Below are 21,030 nucleotides of genomic sequence, written 5' to 3'. Positions count from 1 at the left end.
TTAACCATTTTACTTGTGATCTACACCAATTGCTGTATTTAAGTATCGGTATCGCAATTTCTCATGTCTTTAGGTCGGCTTATTGCAGGATGATGGGATTTAACATTGTTGAGAACTTTTAGGGATGTAAGTTTTCTAATAATGAGTTGGAACTACTTAGTTTAGGAAGTCTAATTTCATATAACTGAGCCATATATAAAAATAATTGTCTAATAAAATTGTAAATTAAAACAGGAGGGATACTTTGTATACTATAACTTGGTATACAAAGTAGTGCTAAGCCTACTAACCCCAAACCTCTTGAAAAGATTTTAAGAGCAGACTAAATTGCCCTACATTATGAACTAGCTTGGCCAGCACTTAGGGAGAGCGACCTAAAAGACCACACAACATTAAGCGGATATATGAATATTAGGCAGCCACGTAACAGTAGTGTTATTGGTTCACGTGACGCTCCAATTTATCGTTTTATATCCAACAGACTATTAGACATGTGTATGACATTGATAAAACAAACAATGCATATATACCTACAAGACTTATTCCTATTTATATATATACAATACGAGTACCTATCCCAAAAATAATAAAAGAATCAATGTCTAGTGATAAATTTTTATGCAACTCATACTTACAACGTCGCCTAATTCAAATTTAATCCAGAACTGTTATTTATACAGCCATAAAATTCGGATCTTGTACAGTCAATGTCTCATTAGGAGCAATATAGGCAAGCAAAACATTTCCTAAGCCGTTAGTTCTGCTATAGGAATACTGAAGCGAAAAAATTGCGACCCTCCTAAGGAGTTGAATTACAATAAATCCCCACTGTGTTATGAAAGCGATATTGTGGGCTTTTGCATGTCTAGGCGGATTGTGACGGCTGCTCGAGTGAGCATACCTAGCTATGTTTTATTCAGTAGGCACCCGGTTTGTTTTGGATCTAGAATTAAATAGGGTTATTTTTGAAGCGGACATTTAAAATTTTAGGGGAGTAAAAAACATTTAAATTCAAACAATTATTAAAGATAAAACCAAGGTTAACCACAACTTTATTTCCGCATGCATTACAATCTAACATTAATAGTCTTTTTTCCGACACAATTATCTTAAAACTTCTTATGCCCTTAAAACTTTTTCATATTTTGAATGCCCTGTCTTTTCTTTTTTTATTTGAACTCCTAAAATCTCTCCAGCCAGTATGATTTAAATATAAATTATTAATTTAAACATTGTCATCGTAAAAATGTCGTATAAATAACATCAAATAATTAATGAAAATAATATATTTATAATAAAAATAATTTGAATAATTTGCTACATAATGTTTTTGTCTAATATCAAAAAATCAAGCTCCACTCCATTTATTGCACGTCTCTCTTTCACACGTTATCCCCGTCACCTCTCCTGTTCGTGACATTTTACCACCTACCCTCATCTTTAGTTTAGTAACTACTCTTTTTCCGCAAATTAGGCCAGCTCGTTTGTCGGACCGCAGTACCATTTTGTGACAACTTGTGAGTATAAAATAAAATTAAAAGTAATACGTGCATGACGTAACATGTGCCTGCGTAAAGTTCACAAGGAAATAAATACGGAATTTTGAGAGTGTGATGCATTTATTTACCAAGTTACCTAAAACACTTGTATTTTGTTTACTATGTAAATTTACTATTTACAAAACGAATATATCTATGCCCGCCGTATCTGGAACTGATATCCAAACCTTCATTATGATTTCTGGGAGGATATAGATAAAATAAGGATTTCTGTATGATATTTTATAGGCACCACAGGGAAATATCCTTCGGCTGTTTGAATGAATGAAAAGTAATTGCTTCAAAGAAGTAACATACCACAAATTGCATTGAATCAGCCCTAAGCCCATAAAAGGACAATTAAGTTCAAGGATCATCGAGGGTTGTTCAGGATCGCCACTCGCCCCATCACTCGCCATCTGCGCTAATTAATCGTGAATAGCACTTTAATTCAATTTCTGAATTAAAGTTGGGGTGGATTTTTTTATAAAGAAACATAATTACTATACACTCACTGTAATACTTCTAACAATGTGTGCTGTTTTTGGAAACCATAGAGTATATTCGGTACTTTTAAGTATAAAAAACTTATATCTATGATCCACTCACTGACTCCAAAGCAAATTATTTGTCTACTAGTTGAAGACTCTAAAAGCATGATGTGAAGACTCCCTTATACCATGTGGGTGGGCACAACTTTTTTTTAAAAGGCATTCCCTATAGAACCTATAGAATGGGGGAACCTATAGAATTCCCTACAGAATGGAAAAACACTTGTAACATAATGTTTTATTACTTTACTTATGTCTATAGAACCGACCAAAATAGACAAACATTAAAATTTCTTAAATATCGCTTAGAGGATTATCAAACATTCTTTAAAAAATATTCACACATACGTGGGAAAACATAGTTATCTGTAATAGATGCTATAAAACTCCCAACAGTGATCTGACAATCTCACGGCCATCTGCTCTAATCGATCGCCGATGCCAATCAACACGAGCGAACCTGCCCCACATGCGCCCCCATAGGGGTACAATACAATTATGTGTCTTTGTGAGTCGTTCTTCGTGCACAATCAATTTTATGCCTTGGTAACTAATGCAGGTTATTTGAACCACACAGTAAAATAATTTTTCAATTAATTAAAAGCAAGTTTTTTAATGATGAATTTTACTGTCTATAATTGTAATTTTCAGTCACAAGGCAAGACATGATGATTTTTACACTTATACTCCTTTTTGACACTTATAACTCCGCACTAGAATTCGCTGTCTTGTGTATATCATGGAAATATACATAGACGAATCCACAGGCACCAGAATAAAAATCGAAATTTATCATTTAGATCTGTTTGGCCGGGGATCGACACCAGAGCCTTTTGCGCGTCAGATCCGTATAGTGACCGCTCCGTTAAGAGGGTCCTCAATACAACTAAATCTATGGATGAAATACAACCACGTATAATAATAAAACGAAACTAAGAAATTTACGATATCTATCATGAAAATTTATAAGCAGCGCCACGGGACCTAGTTCGGGATAATAAATGTTTATTACCGGAATACCCGCGTCACACTTGTATCTTCAGCATAATGTCAGATTCTACTCCGAGTAGATATTTGGATGAACAGAGCATATTTTATTGGAAGTATGTTTTTATTGGGAGCATCACTAGCTATTTGGAATATCGAGGGGGTTTTGTTTCTAAAATTAATTATTATAATACACGTTACATTTTATTTGTTATTGTTGTCTACAGTTGTAAGGTTGATTGAAATAAATTTCGTTTCAAATTACAAATGTTTAGATGTTCAAATTAAATGCTGTGTTCTTTTTTATTAAAGTAACATGTAATTATTGTTGTATTATATTGTTCCAGTACCTGGGTTCGTTCCCGGCGGCCGGCGGCGAGCACGAGGCGCGCGTGGACACCGTCTCTCGTCGTCTGCACCTCATGAAGGTAAGTCAATAAGGGCCGATTTTTTAATCCTCAGTTAGTGGACTTTATCAATCGAATAAAATTTATTTGACAGATAATAAGATTTTTAATTTTTCAATCATCAGATAGAGGTTATCAGTCGAATAAAACCGCTAACTGACGAATAAATTTATCTGTTGCTTGGAGGGCCAGTTAAGATTTATCTGACGATTTATCTATCAGTTTTCTATGACATTTTGTGGTTATGTCATGTGTCATTTATTGGTCTGATGTTGTTGGTGTAATATTGCGGTGATAATGGTGACTTTAGTAATGGAATTGTGCTCGGAGACAGTGGATATTTCTTAAATAATTACTTATTGACCCCTCTCAGCAATCCCCGTACGCGAACAAGTTGAACAATTGTATAACCTTTTCGAAGTATTGGATTGGACTTAGATGTAACCTAACCTCTAGCACGAGATATAATTGTGGCTGTAGCAATATAGCATAATATGGCACGCAGTCATGGGGGAGAGTCTCCTAGAGACACCGAGGTACTGATGCCACCACATCCGGTATTTTCAGCAAAATATGCTGACAATGAGGGAACAAACAGTACACACACAGTGTGTTAGAACACAAGGGACCGTGTACTTGAATTTTGAATCACCAATATGGTGAAGAGAGTTCTTGTCTACTTATTGATTGTTTTAAATTGGTGTAATACTTTTAAAATAAATACATATTGATTATTATTATTTTTTTATTTATAAAGTAAAAACAAACATATTTATATTATTTCATATTATATTATTATTTAACTCATGCTCTTCTGCAACAGATAAATGTTCTTTTTTAGTAATTTCTTAATGAAAACGCACTAGTTCATGCCTTGCAGCTCTTAATTCCTCGAGTCTTGCCGTAACGCTGACTTTGGTTAGTTTTAGTTCTGGGGTCATTTTGCTTTTCAGCGCAAGATCGTTCACGTTTTTTTATATCCATTTTTGTTTCATTTTAACCCCGATACACAAATAAAGAAACGAACACCAAGTCGCAAATATGCACCAACAAACACAATTGACGTCCCTTTTGACGTATGTCAATGTAAAACATTAACTTCTGCCTTATTTCAGTCTAACATTGCAGTGATTGTATATGTGCATCTCGCTTGCGTACATTTAGAGTGAAATTAGCAACAGAAATGCATAGACAACAGATAGATAGTTACTGCTCGGATAAAAAATCATTGAAAAATTGAAAATTTTTACTCCTCGGTTAAACAGCCAGGTAATTTTACCCGTCAGTTAACTGTCTGGAGAGTAATTTGAGAATTGAAAAATCGGCCCTAAGTCAAATATAGTACAATAGAAGTACGCCATGCAAATTTTGCAATAACTATAGTATAAAAGTGTACTCGTGTTTACTTAGTCCTGAAAAGTACTAACACCGTTGTGTTCTACATTAAACGCCATTTTGACTACCATGTGATTAAAATTTCTCTTCTAATTTAGTATAAATACAAGCTTCTGTTTTTTTCCAAAGTGTCACGTTAATGGAAAAGCTGTGAATAAACTAGCATGTTTCATTTTACAAATGGCGTGATAAACTGCTTGCGCTTGTCGGTAAATTACAGGCGAAATTCAACGCCTTAGACTTAAAGTGTTGTAGAAAAAGTTCTCAGTCCTCAGATTTCCAATTTCACAAAATCCTAATCCTGTCGATAGATCCATTGAGCAGCAGAACTGTGCGAAAACTTTCCGAACAAATTTCCTAACAATACTTTGAAATAGAGCCTTACTTCCATCGCTAGGATCAACTTTATGCCCACACGCTCCTCGTAACCCTTCTACTGTAAATGGACTCTACGAAATCGACCCCCGGCTGCTTAGCCTTTGGCAATTTTGTTACATTTATTGAGCTCTCCAAATGAATACAGCCATCCCGTTTACTCCTATGCAGGGAGCATGAAACGGAGATGTTTGGCTTAGTTCTTCAAGTGTAAAACACAATGGCACTTGCTTTGTCCCTGTAGAATTGTGACACGAGCGGACATGCGTCTACATATAGTTTGTTGTACTGCGTGTCATGTTTTATGTATTGCATTTTTATTATAGTTTTAAGGTTGTCTCTCTAGCTAAAATATTAAGTAATTATCAACGTAAGGCTCAACTCAGATTTGTGTTAAATATCCATAGTAATCATTTCTAAGTATACTAATAAATAAAAATCAAATTAAAAAAGTTCAAGTTAAAAATAAAAATGTATATTTTTAGGCTATTTGTTTGTATTCTGGCCATTATAGCACTTCAACATAAGAATCAGAGTCCAACCTGCATTCATGAAACGTACATAATAAAATGCAGAAAATAGAAGGACGGATCCCTTTTATTATCTATATCTCCTAGAAAATATCTAGTCAAAATGAGTACTGAAACAAACTAGCGTTTATTTTTAAAAGTCGGTAGAATTTATCGCAGTGTACAGTACAAGGGTACAAGTGTAACAGGGTTCGCTGTAAGTAGTTCGACGCGGCGTTGTCTCGCGGGACTCGCAGGAAATGAGACAAGTTCAATGATGTTCTGTCACACTCGCTTACGACGAACGTAGTACGCGTTGTTATGCGGATTTTTAGTGGTGTTTGTAATGCTGCGGTCTAATTGGGAGCCTACATTATTATTTAATAAGTTTCTCCCATTCAAAAGTGAACCCCATTATACGGTTTTAAATTTTTTGTAGAAAGTGAAGGAATGTATCAAATGCTTGTAAATATATTTTTTCTGAAATATGCGATTTAAATCGCTACTTGTAAAGTACAGGTAGAAATTAGGGGAAAATTCTATAATGAGAAACTCTATAAAATTTACCAATAGGACCAGCAGGTAGACACAAATACAATAGTAACATTTTCTTGTTCATTAATAAATTATCAATCATAATTGATAACATGACATTATTACAATATAACAATAATTTAATCACACAATTAATTTACTTTCGAAAGTAGAGACGTTATTAGACGTGTATATATTTTTGTAATAGTCGTCTGCCTACTACACCTATATAGGTACTTACCTAGATATAATTATAGTCATGATTCAGAAAATAATTAAAAGTGAATTCGTCGTAGCGAGCCGTCACCGCCGCAGCGTATGTGTGTACATGCAGATTTGTTGTGCCAGTGCACTGGGTAAATTTATTCATTGGTTCTTGTACTGGCATGTATCTAGTGATATGCCATTTAACTTTACCCACATACGTAACGTTGCGGGTTTCCAACATGTACATGTTTCTACTACTCTTGCAATTTGGTAGACAAATACAGAGAGCTAATTTAAGTATACATTGCAAATAGGAAAACAATGTGTTGTTTATATGTAAGAAGATAAACGTCTTAAATAAAGCGAGAAAAAGTATATTTTCTTCCATTACCTACTTTTATAATGAAAATTTGCAGTCACTGTTCAATACAGGTGCATGGTGGATTACCATTACGTCTAAATAGAACAATGAGAAAACCCATTACAAATCCTGCTTTAATAAATAACCATAAATTCATGTGTTATTAAATTATTTACTTATGCACCGGATGGATATTTTATTTTTTTATAAAAGCTGAGCGAGTACACAATCGTGTTAACAAGAGGGTGACATTCAGAGTATTAGAGGTCACAGTCTCTATGGTCATGAGCTATTATTACATGCAATCTTGCAATACAAAAGAATATCAACATTTAAGGACTGGGAGGAACTTTTCTATGTCTTATGCGGTATGTAGCAAAGTCTTACAGTCATGATATATATTTTTATCCATGTTTCATCCTACAACAAGGTCGTAAACCAAATCGGAGTGATGAGCCGGCGCGGGCCCCGCGGCTGTCGGCCGCTCGCCGCTAACAACCTGCCCTCATTTGTCCGCTACGAGCTATTTCTTACACGTGGGAACAACCCTGTAACGAGTAACACCTAGGAAAATATTACAAAGTAACTCCAACCGTACATTTTGCTCTATTTTGGCCTTAGTTCCGTTATATTCGGTAACGCCTCAACGCGTTTGAGTTTCCATAGAAAACGTGCATATTGATCTAGGATTTTTAACTGAAATATAATAATATAATCTAACCTACTTTAATTTCAATATATTAGTGTAGTTTTAAAATTACCTTTATTAAATTATTTTTATTTCTATGAAGATTGTCAACTGGTTCAGTCAAAGTCTGTATGATATTTGGCTAAATATAAATTTCCACTATTTCATTTTTTTAGTAAGTAAAGAAAAATTAAAATTCGTGAATATTATATCTTATCTTGAAATTGAGAATGTATGCTGAAAACGCCTGCATTTCAGTCACAATCTTTTATACTTAAATCTGCATCCTCATGCGTCCTGGCGAGGATTAAGGCGGCATAGGAGTAGGCCATTCCTTTTAAAGTCGAAAAGTTGAGGAGAATCCGACAGGGAATTCCACTCTACGACGTGCGAATTGAAAAGACGGAACTTTTCTATAAAGTTTTACGAATATCGGAGAATCTTTTCCTTTAAGTTACCTCAAATTGATTTTTTGTTTCAATAATTTTAGGGGTTCAATATTATTACATGGGGACCTTTTATAATTCATGATTATTAAAAAACGTAACCACAAAAATGTTACAATTATTCCATTATTTAACTGCATAAAAAACAAGGAGGTTTTCGTCGCTTCTTCTCCAAAACCGAAAAACTTTACCAAACCATGGCAGCTTATTGGGAAAATATATTAAAAATATCTTTGATTAAAATATTCCTTTTATTTTAGATTTTTTAAAAATGCCAAAGTGTATTCTGGCATTTTTAAAAAGTGTCCATGAACTACGAGTTCATGAGCGGTAGTGACTACTTGCCATCAGATGAACTGCTTGTTCGTTACTTCAATATCTCAAAAGATACTTAACGCAATTATATTAAATCTTCTGCTGAAAGCACATATAGCTTTCCCGTCAGACCTTCAACAGCCCTCGAGTTCAATGACCCGTAGCAAGATCTAACGAACATTAATAAGAATCGTATCGCACAAGTGCATAACAACTTGCGTGCTCTTAAACAACGCTAATTACTGAATGCAGCCCTTTGAGGGCCGCTGTGTTCGTAATGTGCACTATAAAGGATGTTATAAAGGCACACTGAGTGAGGAAGCAGAAGTCACATCACAAGCAAAGTGTTTCAATTTTAGAATCTAGAAAACGTTTGAAATCATTTAAGCTTGATTGAGGCTTTCTTTATGATTTGGTTCTTTTGACTTTTATTTAGAGCTTTAATTTAGTGCTTAGGGGTAAAACAATGCCAATGTTCAACTTTAATTGTATATATGCTAATCTTTTCACTGTGAGGAAGACATTTGCTCAAAAATTAGACAGTAATGACGATCTAAAACAACTTTATACGATGATTTACATTAGATGGTCGTACGCTTAAAGAAGGACCACGGTTACGTTCCTTCACATAACAAGTCATACATCATCGATAAATGATTCTCCATTAAGCTTAAAAATATGTAAAGTTTAACCACTGCCCGCTACATTTACTTTGCGAAGGGCCCTGACGACACGGATACGGGGTATATTCAATTATATTCAGAGCCATCGCACACCACCCTAATTGTGCCATTTTTATCCTGTCTGGGGTTTCCTTAATGTAACTCAAGTATTTATTAAAACGTTCAATGCAATTAAGGTAATTAAATGTCATTTAAATCTTAATATAAAATAGAAATTGGTATAGTAAAAGTTACCTATTTTTCTAAAGTGACAATTTTGAAGCGATTGAACAATTTTGCCTTTTATTTTGTACAGTTAGCAACTAGCATTATCATTGAACTTAAGTTCGCCCATGATTCGAATTTTTTCAGACACTCTATGTGTCTAGATAATAATAAATTTTAAATATGTGGATTAAAACAGTTCCCACATTTGCTCCGAAATTTTCATTTTATATGTATTCTTGCATTCGGATAATTAGTAGTGTTTTTATCGGGAACCTCTTTGATAGATTTGATGACAATATCCAGTTCACAGCCGACTGGTCCCTATGATCCTCGCGTTCCCTCAGGGACTGCCGGCGTGCGGATACTCGCACTGATTGTTAAGCTGCTAATGATCATTACTACTCGTGTATGTGGAATTCATTACTTTAAGAGGTTATGTTATTCCGAAATCTCTTAACTGCTAATGAAAATCGTTAATACAAATAAATACATTTAAAAATAAATAGTAATAATGTATAAATAATAGTTTATTATAATTTTTAACAGTTATAATATTTTTTAGCGTTTATTATTAAATTATTTAAATTTATATCCGTCAAGTTTATCAGATAACTAATTTAATTTAAATTTTCACTGAAAACGAGTTCTAGTTTTAAATATTCATATTAATTTTAATCTTAACACATGAATGAAGATTTAAGATCAAAAATTTAAAAAAATAACCAGAATAATTATGTATCTTAATTAAGTTTTAATCGTCACACAAACGTTTTTTTACTTTTAAACTGGCACGTTGATGTCATTTTGACTTCACGTAACTCCCATTTGTCATTCCAAAAAACAAACCTTAACCGAAATTTTCAGGTTCAAAAGGGTACTTTGTCAAAAAGTTGAAATTGTTGTTTCAGAACTTATAGTCCCTTTCAGGGTCCTAACAAAGGTCTATTAAAGGGAGTGGCTTCTCCTGGCCACATTGAGATTAATCTGCATCAAAGTGACCACACTATGGAACATAAAGGAGGACACGATTATTTTTACGAACGTTTTCAGTGATATATGGATAATCCGATCCGGTAAAATCCGAATAAAAAAATAATGTAACTGACAATTTGTACCTAAGTGCCTATGTACAAAATAAATAATTCTTTTATTTTACTTCACTTCAAAAACAGTCATGTTATATTATTTTCATCATTTCTCAACGCCTGACCTAAAATTGTATTATAGTATTGGTTATAATGTACTGGGATTTATGATATTGGTTTTCGTAATCAATACTAGAATGAAACATAAATATATTTAAAGAAAAATAATCTACTGCATTATAATTAGAGAAATCAGCGAAAAAGATACATCAGTGTACCCTCAGATGCCTTGCTACCACTGTTACTAAGTCTGACAACGTAATAAGTAGTGACTTGTATGAAGTTAATCGGGGGATTATCCTTCATATTGTGGGCGCGATGGTCACCCTATTCACCCGAGGGGCGGGAAGGCAGACAGACTCCGAATTAAAGTAAAACGACACCGGACAAATCAAAAGGCGTCCTTTGTGAGGCAGACTTGTGCCTGCGAGATTATTAACATTTCTCTGAGGAACTGTCGGTTGCTGCTGTACTGTCAAAGGTTTTGCGGCATAAGTAACGTTGCCCGTATACATTAACTGAAATGTAGTCCTTAGTAATGATATATGATTGTTTCGTTAAATTGTAGAATTAAATTTGGCACGCTTCTCAAGGTAATCAAAACGATTGATAAAATTCCTTGAGCCATACGTTAAGATTGTAGTAAACTTTTTTTAGAAGATTAAAGTAGTAAACGATGATCACCGAGAGGGGTTCTAACGGATGTCGATCACAGATGCGGATATATTGCCATTATTCAGGATTAGGATAATCACATCTTCTTTGTGGCTCTTTCTGTATCCACACCTTTCTACCGTAGATGTAGATATATCGGTGGTACCTTCCGATCAAACCATACTCACTTTTTCACCGTTTAAACTTCGGAATTCCATTAATTTCTAGAAGAATCCTCATTCTGTGATAACTGTGTAATAAACAACAATAATGTCGCAAGTTCTCAGTACTATCAAGAAGAATTTGTAGAATTATTTAAAAATTAATCAAATTCATTATTTGCTTTTGATTGAAATATAAACAAGAGCAACCAGAGGCATCGTGAACACCAGACGAGACCAATCAATGTCCAGTGGCACATAACCAATTATGCGCAGTCTGCTCGGCCCGCACGGCCCGGCTAATCTAACGGACCTTGCGGAACACATTGTGGTCGGCGGTCGTATAGTGCTCCATAACGTGTAAAGGCAATGTGTTTGTACTTGTATAGTTTGGAGAACGAAAAAGTTTTCTTGTAAGTAAAGTTTAATTAACTCTACCGACATTGGCCAGATATGCAAGCTTTGGTTTTAGTCTTATTTGTCAAAGGAGATCCATACTTACATAGACCCATGAATCATAAGTAATGTGGTATTATGTGGTTAATGTTGATAACATTTCAATTCGAATCAATTCCATTCCACATTCCAATGAGAGGTTAAGGTGAAGGTTAATATTATAAAGCGTATAAGGCAATTGCCTCCATCCATGTCCATAAGTAAAATAGAGAAAAAAAACACTCTTAACTACGAATATATAGTATGTGCAATTATAAGAACAACTTAAATTAAATAATGGTCCATCACTGCGATTCGTGTAAGAAGGATTACATGATTGATTTATATTTAGACTTATTAACATTATTACTATGATAACAATACTAACCTTGAATTTTATAAAGACTAACTAACACGTGGGCAAGTCACACTATTATTTACAAATGTTTACTAACAAACCAATCAATTCTCAAAAAATCTGCGATCCGCAGCGTTTTAAACCGCGATTCGTTCCGCAATCAGGGCGTCGTCTGCGGCTGATGGCCCAAATTACACTTAAGTCTCTAAGCGCCGTGGAATGAGGTAGAAAAGGAATAATGTACACTGAGATTGTTGACGACGACTGCTTAAACAGCGTTCGCTTTCCTTTTTGAAAAGAGGATTATTGCACGCGCAGCGACCATTTGTGAATCCTGTGTCTTTTCTTTTTCGCGCTTCTGGGGTACGAAATGGCTTAAGTTATTTATGATTTTTTTTATGATTAAACCTCTCTATTATGGCTATTATTATTCTTGATAGAGAATTGTCACTATCACCTTTGGACAGATGGAATCATGCATGTGAGGCTTAAAATAATAGCTGCATTTGAACCTTTCTTGAAGGATTCCATGTCATAGCTTTTAGGGAATACTTAGGGAGGAAGTTTATTCTTCCTATTCATTTAAACTGTTTCCATTATAAGTCCGTTTAAAAATACAAACAATAAATATGAGATTTTACTATTTAGGCATTTGTCGAAAATTCTCTGTAAATTACTCAAACACGATTTTAGATCACAAAAAGATGTACTTATTTATTTTAAAATCTTTTCACATTCTCCATTATATCAAGTTAGACCAACAAACAAACAGTAAGGGCCATACTTGTATATCCCAAACCGAGTTTATTTCCTTATTTCCCCGCGGCTGTCGCTGATTGCTGCCTAAATTAGACGTTTGTTGGAGCGCAGCAGAATGAAGTCGAGAGGAGACAATAAAACTCGGATTGCGCGATCTCCCGGAACGAGAAACGTACTTTGTTATACCGTATTGTGTGCTGTATGTTACTTTATATACAGTCGTCGTTAATGTACGTAATGAAATATGTTCGTTTGCAGCCCCTGTTTAGTCCTAGAGGACTTATTCTTCTTCAACATGTTCTTCGTCACTGCAGGTGGTGTCCGTTCCGGGAAGTTGATATGACAAGCTGCCGCTATGCCAACTTCTTCTTCGGCTTGCCTGAGAGCAGTTGTTACCGAGTTTCATAATATATTTTATAGAGTTAACCCATCATCTAGGTGATCTGTCTCTCGAGGTTCTCCCGTCCACTTTGCCCACCACAAAGCCTTACAGAAGATTGTACCAAAAAATAAGTGCCGCAGTATTATCACACATCCAATAAACCGTAAACACGTTGTTTAACGATGAACACACACGCATCACACCGGCCTTGATCATTTTATTACATCACAGTCCACATTAGGCGCATCGTTTACCATTTGCTAATATTTGTCTTCGGACGCGTTACAACGCGTCTGTATTTTTTATGGTTGGGTGAGTCATTAGCAAAATATTACATGCTCTACTAATTTATTTACTCATTCATTTTTTGTATTAATTACTGTTAATAATGTAGGGTGTAATAAACTTGCAAATAGCTTTTAACTATCAGGTTGGCATAGGGCATGTTACATTATTTGGTACCTAAAGCTTATAAGAGCAAATAATTATAAATGCCAAATATGGGGCCAATCACATACTAATGAATACACGGTAAACATGTTCAACGCAAGGTTTTAACGGTTTAGGGGCACCTTAACATGAAAACTTATAAAAACTGGAATCTAATCACTGTAGCCATATGAGAACGTGCTTTAATTTTCACCTTAACAATTTTCACCTTTTTGTATTCGTATTTTGTAAATTTCGAGAGAGTGTAACATAAGCACGTAACCCCCGTACGATGAAACTTTGATTATATTTTTACGAGCATCCCACCCTGGAGTTTCTACGAGCAAGGGTGTGCGCCCTATGGAATTAATTATGAGTGTCAACATGATAATACTACTATATAGTAAAGGTAAAACCATATTTTCGTGACTATCACTCAGCTCAAATATCGTTATAGCTGTTGTAATCGTTTGAAAACTAAGCGATTAGGTTTAGTCAGCTGAAGTGGTGAAAATATTACATCGCCCAAAGTATTGGGAGCCGATGGAAGAAAACCTATTTCCCAAGCTCAGAACCCTGACCAGACTGATAATTTGATTTGGTGATTCAGAGGTCGTAGTCATAGATGTGTAACCTAGTAGTTAAGTGTCGTACTCCGAAAATTGGGGAGCCTATATCTATTCTTTAGAATTTAATCAATTTCCGGTAATGTAACTGTTGTCTAATTATAAAACAACTTCAAAGAAAGCTCAAACTTGGTATCTTAAGATTAAACTTAGTATCTTAAAATTCAAAGTTAGGTACGAGTAATATGACAGTCTGAAAATTTGGATCATTCCTCCATTCCTTTTTGAAACGGAATTGTCATGATTTGCAAAATAGGTTACTAAGCATCGGTATTGGAATTGCATGCGTTGAAAGCACCGGCCACGCGAACTCGGGCCTACTCCGGTTATGAGATATTGGAAACTGCAATCTGTCAGCCCTCACTCCGGTAGGGGTGCCAGAAATAGATGGAATATAATGCAATAACTTCATTTTTATGTGAAATTTCCTCTGTTGTGGTATGGGTTTTAAATTAACCTGTAGTTGGAGGATGTTCAATGAAGTTACTTATTGTAACTTCATTGTCATTTTTATTTAACTTTAAAATATAACATTTCAAGGAACCTAAGTTTCTATTACTTGATTTTTCATATTTTTAGAATTCATATAATTTAATATAATATAATTTATTATATTTCATATAATTTAATTCTTATTAAATCGTTTTGTACAGTATTTGTAAATGAGTTAATACAATTTCTGATTAAATAGTTACAAGTCCATTTGTATCAGCTTCTTCTTATTTTCAGACAAGCTGCTGTTTTTTTTTTTTTGTATTTCGTTAGTCTGTGTAGCCGAAAATTCAAAACATTGAATTTGTCTTAAAAATATATGTCACGACCCTATCATCCGTCACTAACATTCATATTTCCTACAGAGCCGGCCGATGAAAAGTTTTCGGCTTATTTGTCTAAAAGGAAAGAAAAAAGAAAAGCACATCCACGTCCGCTTGCGAAGCTTTTAGAAGCCTTCGATTGAAACATCGGAAAGGAAGTGCAGGGGTGCATAGTGCCGAAAGGGTTGTTACGCAGTAAAATGGGGTGGATGCTTTTCGTTAGTGAGTGCTGGGGCAGAAAATCTATAGGTGGAAAACATAAAAGCACAGCTTTTTGATGTAGATGATAAAGGAACTAAGGAATATAGTTACTAAGAAATAAATTGGAACTATGCAAATAATATTATTTATAATTACTATCAGCGTGTCGATATTACGTTTCGATAAGAGATGATAGTATTTATAATAAAAACGTCTAAATAAGGTTAGAAAAAAATAGCCACATCTAATAGAATCGAATAAAATAACATAAAAGTTTCTGCTTCAAAATCTAAGAACAGGTCTTCGTGAACCAGCTAGGGACACAAAAGATGTGGTAATTAACGTAACATACCTTTCTTATAGCCTTGAAAACTGCCATGACCACGGGCAAGTAAAATACGTAACAGTAAGCCGCTGTACCCTTTCGATCATTTCGGACAGTTAGTGATTCATAAACTTGATGAGGCACAGCATAACCGCGCAGTTAGAACCGCGTTATTATAACCCTCGGACAAGGTTTATTGCTGAACCTATAACAAGGGTATTACTTGGTCAGACGTATAAAATAATAGCGTGAGATATATAGCTTTGGGATATCAATGAGAAACACATACATAGAAATAACATTTAATATGGAGAACCTTTTGGAGTCTATATTAAATATTTACCTAAACAATTGATTAAATTATTACTAAAAATATTAAGTATATTTACTTTTCCAAATAAAACGAACCATCGTTCTTTAATTTTAATGTAGGTACATTTGAAAAATAATTACCATATTTTATTTATAAAAATGTAAAATAGCTTTTCTACATGATAAGCTACGTTTACTGTAATCGTCAAAGTTTGGGACTCAGTTATTAATCAGCAATAAGCATAACTTTGGAATCCTGTGCATGTAATTAAAATCGTAAAACCACCAGACAGGTCAATTTTTTAGTTATAGAAAAGTTTAATTTTGTTCATAATGAGTTGTGTTTAAGATACTCGCTAATTATCCCAATTAGTGGCGGCGGCGCGCGGCGTCCCCGCGGCACGTGAGCGACGACCGCATTCGCTCAATGTTGGTTTACAACACTCATAATGTTGACTCAAGCACCGAAAATATTAATTTTACGCCGTTTACTCCATTGGTTCAATTTGCAGTTTGTCCGCTCACGAATAATTTGTACGAAGTATTGTACTAGGTACTTTCATGATACTATCAAACCTTAGAAGTCGCCTGGGTGGTAAAAACGTGTTAGAACTTAAAGTAGTTCGTCTACGATGATACTACCGCTGCACCACCAGTAGTATTAAACGGTGCTTTATTCCAGTTCGAATGCTGTAATTACGTAATCAAAGACGATATCATTCATACTTACACGCAGGCTGTTTAACGGTCATTTTAGAGAAACTCAACATGGATACTGTTTGTTATTTAAGCAGCTATTAAAGCTGAAGTATGCACTTCTACAATAACTGTCACTTCCAACTTCACCGAAACATAACATAAAACACTTATTGATAGATTTATTGCCTGTAAAAACCTCAAGTAGAACCGTTAAGAGATTCAAATAATTAAAACAGACCAGTAAAATCAAAGTTAATAGCAGCAGTAAGGAAGATTATTATTATAGTAAATTACAAACCTCATCTCGTAAAATACGTAACATATAATTAAATATTAATAAGTTTATTAAATGTTACTGTGAACTATAAAAGTACCATTTCAAAGCAATTATTTTTATCGGCACAATTGATGCAAACTTTACAACTATAATGTTGTTATAATATTTTTAAAATGTACTTTTCCGTATAATACATACGTTTTTAGATTAAGATTTACTTCGAAATGAAACCTTGGGTAGCCCAATAAGGCGCCCAAAGTGTAGGTACTTTACTACATCAAATGGAATTAAAATCTAAAAATGTAAAAGTTAGAAGTTACTTACATTTACCAACTTACGTAAAAGTACACCTGCTCAACTAAAAGCTTTATTTAATAAAATTTTAATATTTGACGTTATATAGAGCACAATGTTCTCCAAGGCCACGGTGACAGTCGCCTCGTCTGCAGCAATATCAGCCGGTTATTAAATTACCTGCTTCATTTCTCCAGGGACTCTGCCCAGGGCTGCTACAGCCAAGTACAAATCGTTCATGCCGCGACCAATGAAATCATGACCAGATTGAACTGAATTTAATGAAGGTGTTTTTGTTTTATTAAAAAAAATATGAGCTATATAAAAAATCCCTTTTGATTAAGAAAATCAGGTAAATAAAAAATGTGAACAAAGGGAAAAGAATGTGTTACAAAACTATGATAAAAATATGAGTCAGTAAACTATGTGGAAAAAAAAAATATTTTAAAAGTTAAGAAGCTGGATGCGATCGGGAATTGGATGGGTGACCGTTGGTGGCTAAACATGCGTTAAATGTGTTAGTTTTGGATATTATCATTAGATAGTTACCAATTTCATGGTTAATCCACATTGGAGTAGCGTAGTAGAGTATATAGCCTAGGCTTCTTTCAGTTGTGACCTTTGCCCAACAGTGTAACATAAAAATACTTCAACCAAGTTTTAACTATCAAGCAACCCTGAATTCCAAGTTCGCGGGAAAACTTTCAGCATAACTTGCGGAGAGATTTCATCACTTATAAAAAAATCCTTTTTCAGCAAGAGACCGTTCCTCTGAAATATTTTAATATAATAATGTGACTTCGTAATAGTTTTACTCCGATAGAAGTTAGGGAATGTTCTGAAGCACCAACATACTTTCAGTTTTAATAACCCATTATTTTTCACAGTGGGTTAAAACAGCGTTATTAAAAAAACAAATTAACTTTTTCTGGGGTTTTACAAACACTTTACGGCAATCTAATATATAGCAGTTTATTTTTCTTGTATAAAAAATGAGTTGTGGTTTCTATCCCATTGTTGGGCAAAGGGCTCTATGAGTCTCATCTTAAAATGAGAAAGGTTTAGACTTGAACTATAGTCTATGCCTATAGTTCAAGTCAAGGAATTAAGGAGGATAAGAAGTTAGTCTGACGAAGTTTTCATTACCGATTTTTTATTGTATTAATAAAAAAAATATTATACTATTATTAAAAAAATAAAACCGTGGACTGCACGAAACCACGTTACGAATTCTGGACCTCCAAATTAATAAATATTTGATTTACACAACTCTCACTTCTAATCTCTTTTTCCTTTTATCCAGCCACCTTCTTTTTTCGTTATAAAATACTTGAGTACATAAGAAATTATGATTTAGAACCGTTATATAATATTTTTACGAGTACAAGGTTTATAAGTAAAGTTAGGTGATTTCCGCTACGCTACGTGGATGCTATCTGCAAATTATGACTACTTCCCAACTTAGTTAATCAACAGGATGTGCTGAGTGATGGTTATGGGACTACGAGTACGTACTCGTAATATCTAATCTGTAATTTTACGTAACTACTGCCATACGCTACTATATGAAAATGATGTTGTGACACCTAAAAAAATTAGAATTCCTGATACCAAAATAAAGTAGCACGACTATTGTTGCTTTTTATAACAGAATTGCAAAAAAGCAAGGATTTTAATTTCTATTAAATCAATTATTATAAGTTAGCAAGACACTTCGTGGTTTGACTCAATAGCATCACCGGTGCAGGTCAAAGCAACTGAATTACGAATACTTAACAATGTGCTCTTGGATTAAAACAAAGCAGGAGACTAATACTCACGATATCGTAGCGTTATATACCAAGTCCTGTAGCATTTAAAAGAAAACAATTTCGCAAATGCACAGCGAGCAGCGCCGCGTCGCACGGCTCAGCGCATCGGGGTCACTCAGCTAATGTTTTGTTTCTCGTTGCGCCTCGCTAATCCACATATACATGTTATATGAGTGCATTTCATCGATATATCCAGTAGAGGAAATATCGAGTTTTATTTGTACTATATTTTTCTATAAATAAACACCCACACTTCGATCATGACAAATGATCACACGAAGATGAACACTGCATTCAGGCTTGATTTAATAATCGACATTAAGATGTAATTTGAACTTTGTATTCCATATTAATCAGATCCAATCTAGACAGATTGGCCCAGATTCTTCTTATTTTGAGTAGACACTCGTGTCCACGCATGCCACTGCACACAGCATTGGGACGGTGATGGATTGACAGCCACTCTATATTTGGTTATTTATCTCTATCTTCCCAACAATTATTATAAAGAAAATTAAAATATAGAGTGGATTTCAGTATTCCTTATCTATTGTCCAGTTGCCTCCAACAAGATCCGTAGGAAGAGAAGGAATATATATCAATTAGGATTTATGGGAAGTGGTGGGTGATGAAAATTTGTCTATTAAGGTATTATGCTTGTTTGGTGAGGTATTCAGGCGCTTTATATTATTTTTCCCAATTCGAGAGTGAGACCACAAAAGTATGTGTACGCCGACCCCATAACCTCATGGCCCAATTTTTTGGTCCAAGTGTCTCTCGAGCGTTGCATTTTGTAAATATTTTGAAGTTTTTACTTTTATTTTTGTGGTGACCTGATTGTGAGCATAATACGCACCAAATCTTTTGTTTGGACAATTTTAGTTAGAGAAAATAAAAGTAAATGAATGCTGTACTACACACCACTACAAGTAGTAACAGAATGGTAACCGATTGTTGTAAGCACCATATAATGTGTACTGAATATAAACATTATACAAAAAGCCACAAACGTTTATACTGATAGAAAATATGTAATTCAGTCATCAGGGATCAAATCCTGTACAGTATTATACGCAATAGATCAGTTCGACTACTTATTTGCTATTGACGAAATATAGACTACCCAAATAAACAACATTTTTTAACAAACTTCGAAAAACTGGTGGTTTATAAATTATACCTACAAAATTTCCATATAATTTTTATGTTTATAAATTCTATAACACCTGAGTTTAGTTAGTTTCACTACAAAATATATAACAAACAGCTTAGTGTGACAAGGCGGATTTTTTCTACCGTTCCAATAAGTTTTAGCTGCCTATAACGTGGACTATTTCCACAAGTCCACTCGGCCGTTATTTCCAAAACAAAAGTTGGTACGAGCGCGTTGAATCGAGATGCAGCGTCAGTGGAGCGCGACGAGGTCAGCACACAAATGTTGTGCTGCACTCGCTGTCACTCGTAGAGGTTTATTTAAACTGGACGGCTATTGTGGTTAGGTTTTTCTTTTGTTTTGAATGTATAGGATTAGTAGGACTTACTTATTGCTTGTTTTACCGTTAAAAATCATGATTGTGGATGCCTGCTTGCAACCTTACATGCTTGACAGTTCTGTGTAAAATACTCATAGGGCAGTCACTATAATGTTCATCCTATTGCATATACGAGACGATCCTAATTCTTATTATTTCTCACATAAAACTGCAGTGTAAATCTAAGTAAAAAACTAAAAACTCATCGCCATAATATGTTTCCCAAAGTTTAAAAATGATCAAAGTTCTGGTCGATGGTCATTTTAAGGTTGGGTGCAACTGCAGTTGATTGCCAAAGTTTTTAGTTATAAAATTCCCGTAAAATTGTTAAACGATTAGACAGTTTGCAGTGTACTTTTGGCATATCAATATCTTTTTAACTTTACATATCTCGCGACTTAACAGAGTATAACCAATCTACAGATATAAGCAACGTCGGGAGAAGTAAGTATCTTAATACTTATAGTATTATTAAATATTTTTAAAAGGCATCTTTAGTCTGTATAAAATAAAGAAATTTGTAAGATTGTTCTACTTAACATTATTGTTATTGTATAACGTTTGTGTACCTTCATTGTATTAAATAAAGTTATTTTAAAAACAAACAAAAAA

General features: G+C 34.4%; 1 protein-coding gene across 2 annotated transcripts in view; it reads left to right on the top strand.

Annotated features, from left to right (window-relative positions):
• The window catches only part of LOC140750491 (EGFR adapter protein), a 138,195-nt gene that overhangs the window by 30,813 nt on the left and 86,352 nt on the right, over positions 1–21,030 (top strand). For both annotated transcript variants that reach the window (XM_073084041.1, XM_073084040.1), the window contains exon 2: positions 3,424–3,504. In XM_073084041.1, coding sequence (XP_072940142.1) covers positions 3,424–3,504 — 81 coding nt within the window. The remainder of the gene's footprint in view (positions 1–3,423; positions 3,505–21,030) is intronic.

Source organism: Epargyreus clarus, unplaced genomic scaffold (assembly GCF_041222505.1).
Source record: "Epargyreus clarus isolate Ecla_fem2 unplaced genomic scaffold, WU_Ecla_fem_2.2 ptg000019l, whole genome shotgun sequence".
NCBI classification, from domain to species: Eukaryota; Metazoa; Arthropoda; class Insecta; order Lepidoptera; family Hesperiidae; genus Epargyreus; species Epargyreus clarus.
This window is presented reverse-complemented; position numbering and strand designations above follow the sequence as displayed.